General features: G+C 41.9%; 1 protein-coding gene across 1 annotated transcript; it reads left to right on the top strand.

Annotated features, from left to right (window-relative positions):
* The first annotated feature begins 833 nt into the window (after positions 1 to 833).
* On the top strand, positions 834 to 5,136 carry fam131aa (family with sequence similarity 131 member Aa). The gene is made up of 5 exons (XM_073491370.1): positions 834 to 1,423; positions 1,665 to 1,776; positions 1,874 to 2,053; positions 3,880 to 4,014; positions 4,167 to 5,136. The coding sequence occupies exons 1-5, from the start codon at positions 1,361 to 1,363 to the stop codon at positions 4,709 to 4,711; spliced, it is 1,035 nt and encodes a 344-aa protein (XP_073347471.1). The 5' UTR covers positions 834 to 1,360; the 3' UTR covers positions 4,712 to 5,136.
* The last annotated feature ends 2,279 nt before the right edge of the window (positions 5,137 to 7,415 follow it).

The following is a 7,415-nucleotide window of genomic DNA, read 5'->3' as shown; positions in this document are numbered from 1 at the left end:
CAACTGTTAAATTAATCGCCAACTGTTTTGATGATCTAGTTATTGGTTTAAGTAATGCTTTAAAAAAATTTCTCTGATTCCAGCTTCTTAAATGTGAATATTTTCTGGTTTCTTCACTCCTCCAGGGCTCCAGACTAACTTATACACTGGTTGCTCTGGTACTCATAACTTTTACATTTAGATCGGCCAGCACATAATAATTTAGGTGTACCCAATAATATGTTTTAGTTTTTAATTGAATTTATTTTATTTAAACGTGTGTAAAGGTGCAGATAAAAGTGTCTCTTCATTTAAATCACAGCACATGCAACAAGAAATTGCGATAACCTCAAAATTATTTTTACAGGTTACTTTTTCTGTGTCTAATGAGACCTAAATTTCCGGCGCACCGACCAGTGAAAATCTTTGGTCACACTTGACTTGGAGCCGTCTCCTCTATGACTGAAAAAACTGAATATCTTCATTTTGTGGACAAAACAAGACAATCCAGGACGTCGTCTCAGGGCTTTGGAAAACACTGATGGAGATTTTCTGACTTAGATTTGGATTCATCTTTATTGCCATTATACGCCGGTACAACGAAACTTTGTTTGGCTTCTCTGACATGTAACTGTAAACAGAATGTAGAACGAAGACAACAAGATAAAAGCTAATAAATAAAAAAAACAATATAAGTAAAAGCAGCATCAGAGTTTAGGGCATCTTATAGACAAAACAATCGATTAATCAAGAAAATAATCATCAGTCGCAGCCTTAGTTGCTGCATTTTCTCAAATTTGTTGTTAGAAACTGACAGTATAAAACATTCACTGTCATTTTTGACTTCACTAAGCCTTTAACACGTCTTTCTTAGCTGCTTTGGTAGCCAATCTGCTTAAGGATATCTGTCAAGTCATGCACGTGCTCCGAGCTGTGATCTGGCAACACGTTTCCTGCTGGTTGAAACACTCTCCTGCCTTATAAAGGAGATATATTCCCAGCTGCTCCCATATAGAGCATGCATGGATTCATCTGACCCACCAGATCTACAATGTGTATTTATTTTTTGGACATGCCGTTAGTTAGGTGGCACTATCACTTTTAATAGGGATCAGCAGCTTTGGGGTGAGCAGGCCTGGCTTGAAGCTGCTTACCGGAAGCTGGTCACACGCCATATGTTTGCCCGGTCGCATGTAGACGGTCACCGCTGCCTTAAACCCCCGACCATACAAACCGGTTTCGCCGGCTTACCGTGGCTTTAGCATCTGTGCGGTAAATGTAGGGCATAGCTGTTTGCTTGTCTGCCCGGTGGTTTAAACAAGTGATCCCAGGCTGTGACTTTTAGTTGTGTTGGTCTGCTGCGCTGTGACAACATCTCTGCATGTCCACCATGAGGCTGAGGTCGAGGAGTAGAGAGAGAAGGGAGAGACAAATGGAGGACGAGGTAGGAAGAGTCTTTTTTTTTTGTTTTCTGGCACAGAGGACAGAGCTGCGTGTTTGTCCTGTGATTCATATTTGATTTTGAGCTTTTCATTTAGATGCTATTAGAATGTTTCTCACAGTGTAAATATTGGCAGAGTAAACATTTACTGGGTTTTGGGAAATATTGAAATAGCCTACTACTGCTGGATGGGACACACAAAACAGTTTCTGCTTTTTTTTTTAAAACTCGCTCTCTGTTGCAGGTGAAATTCGAGGAGAGTGAAATGATTCCAAAGTCAGGAAAATCTCCAGCAGACTCCAGGAAAAGTGTCGGCATCCATGAGTTCGCAGCACTTGCCAGATCCTCCTTAAATGGTGATTTTTAAAAAAAACAACTTTGTCTGCTTTTACACTCAGATCTTGCGCCTTCGGACTCTGACCCCTCTCTCTCTCTCTCTCTGTGTGTTTCCAGGTATCTCTCAGGCAGTGAGGGACCATGTGACAAAGCCCACCTCCCTGGCTCAAGGCCGGGTCGCCCACCTCATTGAGTGGAAAGGTTGGCCCAAACCTGCGAACCCGCCGCCGGCTCACACCCACCTCAGCTCCTACTGCCACCTTACTGAAGGAGAGAAGGAGGCTCGGTTCGCTGCAGGTATTTGTCCCTGTGACCCTTTAACCGAGGGCACGTTTTGAATGTAGCTTTAACGACCTGGTTGTCACTTGTTTTGTTTGGCCATCCTGCTACCGACTCGGTTTAAGCCGCAGCATCATCTCCTGACAGGCTCCACCTTCTGTCATACACCTAATCCCCCTAAAACTCCTGTATGTCAGCGGTCCGCCACGCCCACCGCGCTGTCTCTTGGGTGACAGCTTGTCTTGGCAGCAGATGGTGGCCTATTAGACACTCTCCCAGAACACTTCACTGCCCACCAATGGTACAACCAGCTCCTGTTGTTTTGCTGTGACTCATCCTTTTCTGGCGCCAGGTTGACATCGGCACAGTTTGATCGAGAGGGAGAATGAGAGAGAGAGAGAGGGAAGTAGGGTTCATAGTGAGTGTGCATCTTGTATTTACTGTCCCTTATATCGTTTTCTTTACATCTTGATCAATTCTCCACAGTAAAATACTTTATCCTGCATTTCAAAGAGACGATCAGAGCAGAAGAAACTGAATAAATATTGACGTCAGCTACTGTGATAATTGGTGAATCTTTTGAGTCACTTTTTAAGCAAATATACTAAAAAATATGCTATAATCAGCTCCTTAAATGTGTGTTTTTGGATTTTCTTTGCTCTATATCATTGTAAACAGAATATTGTTACATTTTGGACTGCTAGTCAGACAAAATGAGCTACTTAAGTGTCTAACTGAGCTCTTATTAATTGTGATGGGCGATTTTTAAGACGAGGTATAAGACGAGGTAGAAGTATTAGTTGAACCTAATTTAATATAGTTATTAATATCCTGCTTGAAACACTGGAACTAGCAGACTGGTCTCTGTAAGATACATTAAAGGTGCACTTTGCAACTTTCTTACAGGCCTATAAACAGAGACAGAGCTCTTGATGTATGAGCAGCAGTTTGCAAGAGCTAACGTGAGTTTTCGATGTACTTTGTGTTTACATTTGTATTTGTAGGCTTTTATTTTGAGTTACAGTGGGGTGAGAACAAAAAGAGCCCACTGCCCGTCTAGAAGCCCTCGAGATCAAGAATATGACTACGTAACTTAAAGGAGACACAGTATGCTCATTTTCAGGTTCATCATTTTATTTTGGGTTACTACTAGAATGGTTTACATGTTTTAGTGCTCAAAAAACACAACACTGTCCAGTGCTGCAGCGCTGTATTCCCCCTCTGTCTGAGACGCTCTGTTTTAGCTCCTGTCTCTTTAAGACCCCCCCCCCCCCCCCCCCCCCTGTACACCCACGTCTGCTCTGATTGGTCAGCTCACACATGCCTGAGCCAGCACCGCTAACAACAACTGTGCTAGATCAATTCTTACGTGCCAAACTAGCAGTGAGGCAAGAATTACGCAAGTGTGTGACATGGTGACGTAGTGTGATGTCATGAAGTCAAGGAATTAAAGGCGGGACTACTGACGAGGCGTTTTAGGAGCAGTGTTTTCTGTGGGACAGAGGAGCTTCTGTTGGTGTGGACTTTGAGCTTTTTAACTGAAGGAAAGTGAAGAAACTAAAAAAGCACAATAGGTCTCCTTTAAAAAAAGGTGCATAGTGCACCTTTAAGTCAGCATTGCCCACCCCCCTTTAATGAGTCACAGGACAAGTCTGAGGCGTCAAAAGATGATTAGCAGGATGCAAAAGCAGAGAGAAACACTTTCTTACTACAGGATTTGTGCTTTTTTCTTTTCTTTTCTAAATTGTCAGTTTCACACATTCAGTCATTTCTTCATTTTAAAGGGTCACAAGCCCAAAAACGTTTCTGCATTAATGAATTTATTTGTCTTGTGTTCCTGCTAGGAGTGGCTGAGCAGTTTGCCATCGCCGAGGCAAAGCTGCGTGCCTGGGCGTCCATGGACGATGATGACGTGGAAGACTTCAACGATGAAGAATCCCACGCCAACGGACAGGCTCTCACCTCCAGCCAGAGCTCAGGTATCCACAGTCGCCGCCATTTTGATCATTTTCATCTCATTTCACTCTTCATTCCTGCATCATCACTGACAGAACGCCTCATCTTCCCTCCCCCTCCCCCCATTATCCATCCATTCATCCCCAGGTGTTCTGACTTTTTGCTCCTCCCTCAGACACCGCCACAACCAATCCTATCACAGGACCGCCAAGCCAGCCTGAAGTTGATGGCAGTGAGGCTCCGCCCTCCGACAGTCCCCTGGGCTCCAGCAGCAGCAGCCTGCTCTGTGGTAGATCTGTGTCTCATAATGACCCACATTCATCCCAGACCAATTCACCTACTTTACCCAGCGACTGCATGAGCCCCTTCCTGGAGGAGGAGGAGGAGGAGGAAGAGAGGCTGGGTGGTCATGAGAAGCAGCATGTTACCTCACAGGAGCAGAGCAGCGAAGTCTACATCTACAACAAGCCCGAGTGGAGGCCTCGAACCAGGAGCAGCAGGTTCGACTCCTGCTACTCCACCTCTGAGTCTCCCGGAGAGGACGATGAGGAGGACGAGGAGGAAGATGGCAGCGTGTTTCACGAGGTCCGAGTGTGGCACTGCAGAAGCTTCTTCTCTTCTGACCGCGCCTCCTCTGGAGTAGCGTCCTTCGACGAAGAGGAGGAGAGGTATGAAGAAGAGGAGGAGGAGAAGAAGGAGGAGAAGGAGTTCTTGATGTGATGTGACGTCCATCTTTATGTCTCTGTGTTGATTGACACAATCTGTTCTGCTTTCACTGTTGACCTCTCTCCACCTCCTCCTCCTCCTCCTTTCCTTTCCTCTGATCATCTCCTCTCCACTCGCTGCCTTCTGTCTCTCCTCCTCCAGGCCTTTCATGCACTGACCTCGTCCACCGTTTATCGCTGCTGTAAACAGTATATGTATATATATATATTGGAGAGTTCAACCAGAATGTAAAACTGTTGTTCCAACTGAGTTTTGTACATTTGTGTGAAGAGTCATGTGTTGCTATTGCGTTGGTTTTCTATGGATATTTTGTAGTGTTGTTTTTCTGGGTCATGCTGTGTCATGTGGGTCGGGCTATGTTTGATACTGAATGTCTGAATGTCCTGCATAGATAAATATGAGTTGTTTTTTTGAAGGAGGACTTTGTCTTTTTGTTTCTCTCCTCAACAAACACAAGCTGAACATACAGGAAGCGGTGGTGGAAGAAGTACTAAGATCATTTACTCAAGTAAAAGTATCAGTACCACAGTGTAGAGTAAAGAACAAAAGTATTAGCATTAAAACATACTTAATATACTCAAAGTAAAGTACTGATATTGCAGAACGACCCATTTCAAAATAATGTAGGCCAACATTATTTTCACAGATCATTAATCTATAATTTGGTGGATTATGGCGTGTATGATTTTAATGTTGGAGCTGTTAAAGCTGGGGCTAATTTTAAATACTTTATAAGCTGTTTTGTAGCTCCAAAGTGATGATGATAATGTATTTACAGGTGTTGGTGAGTACTACTACATATGTGAAAAAGTAGTGTAAAGTCTTTTGTGGCTCCCGAGGAAGCTGCACCTAATCGGATGAGTTGCATTGTGGGTAATGTAGGCACCAGGTTTTGAAAAGCGGTCCACCGGTCTGGCATTACACTCCATAACACTGTTGGACCCACAATCCAGTAATAATATAAAAACAATAAACTTTGTTTATATAGCACTTTTCTAAACAAGGTTACAAAGAGCTTCACAGAAAATGAAAAGAAACAAAAACAAACGACGGCTTAAAAAGAGGCTAAAAATACAACAGGATTATAAAACATTGTGGGATGATGAAGTTGAGTGAGAGTAAAATGATAAAAGCCACTAATTTATTCAAGATTCCCTAAATGCCTTCCCATGAAAGCTATTTTTTGACAGTTTAAAAACTAAATTTCAAATCTAGCCACCTTCTTCACCCCCGTGATACCTTGCATGAATTATGTGCGTGATTTGCAACGCATCCCGTCACTTAACCTGAACAGACGTTTTCCACGATAACAAGCAGTAATCCTGTTTCTTAGCGTGATTGGCACAGCGTATCATTCATTCATGAAGATCTAGGTTAGTGACTTTATTGAGTTAATACTACTAAGACTATAATTATTGCTTAGCCCACTTAGCTAAAGCTTCTGAAGCCAAGATTGTCCATGAGTGTCCACGATTATCAGGAAACTCGTGGGTACAGCAGAAGCAGAGATATCAACTTTTATATTCCATACATTCTTCTTCCTTTTTCAAAAACCTGGCGCCTGCATTACCCACAATGCAACTTAACCACTGAGTGACATCACTGGAGGCTATTTATCAGATTACATGCAGCTTCTTCTGGAGCCACAAAAGACTTAATACTACTTTTTGTCACATATGCAGTAAAACTCCCAAGACCTGTAAACACACTTTAATGTGTAAAATTGGTGGAGTTACCCTTTAATCTATAATAATACATCCTTTTAGTTGATAAAATTTGTACTAATGGTCCTTTTTTAATTATAAACCATGTCGAGGTGCTGTATAAATACTCTTAATATAACATTCAATCCACAGAGAAATGCAAATGAAAACTTCAGACAAGCTATGATGTCACAACTATACAGTCAAAAGCCTGTGAGGGCTGACCAATCAGAGCAGACTGGGCTTTTAGGGGGAGAGTTCTTAAAGAGACAGTGTTCAGGCGGAGGGTGAATAGAGGTGCTGCAGTAATGGACATTATCAGAAGAGTAATGTGTTTTCTGAACATTTCAAGTCAGGATTATCCTGTCCAAAATAATTTTACAATATTTAGATATAATCCCGATAATCATTAAAATATTCTCAAAACTTTTCCATGGTAGTTTCATAAAAACTAAACTTGGAATCACTTTAACCTTACATTTTGTTAGGACGCAAATATTTTTATTGCATCACAGATTTTAGCGAAATATCAGGTCTCCCTGCAAAAACAAAGGATATAAATAATCGGTGATGTCTCATCTCCCTGTCGTCTTTTGGTTTGGTTTCCGTAGTATTTACACACATCTGATCTGACTTGTTTTTGTGGGGGATAAACCAATATCGGATGTACGTCATTGAGCTAGACAGCTTTTTCAAGAGGATGTTTCATGATTATCTTGATTCACGATTATCACGATGAAAATTCCCCACGATCAACTGTTTTTTATCTCGATCCGTGATAAAATATTATATCGTTCCATCTTCACTTCACGCTGTAAATAAAAGCATGAACCTGAAAATGAGAGTAAAATGGGACCATTAAAGTAACTAGTGATTCAATTTATCAAATAAATGTAGTGGAGTAAAAAAAGGCCGACAACATGATGACATGTAGCCAAGTAGAAATACTTACCACCACAAGGAAGAAACACAACTTCTCAGCTTGTTTGTTTTTT

This window comes from Pagrus major, chromosome 21 (genome assembly GCF_040436345.1).
Source record: "Pagrus major chromosome 21, Pma_NU_1.0".
In the NCBI taxonomy this organism is placed as follows: domain Eukaryota; kingdom Metazoa; phylum Chordata; class Actinopteri; order Spariformes; family Sparidae; genus Pagrus; species Pagrus major.
This window is presented reverse-complemented; position numbering and strand designations above follow the sequence as displayed.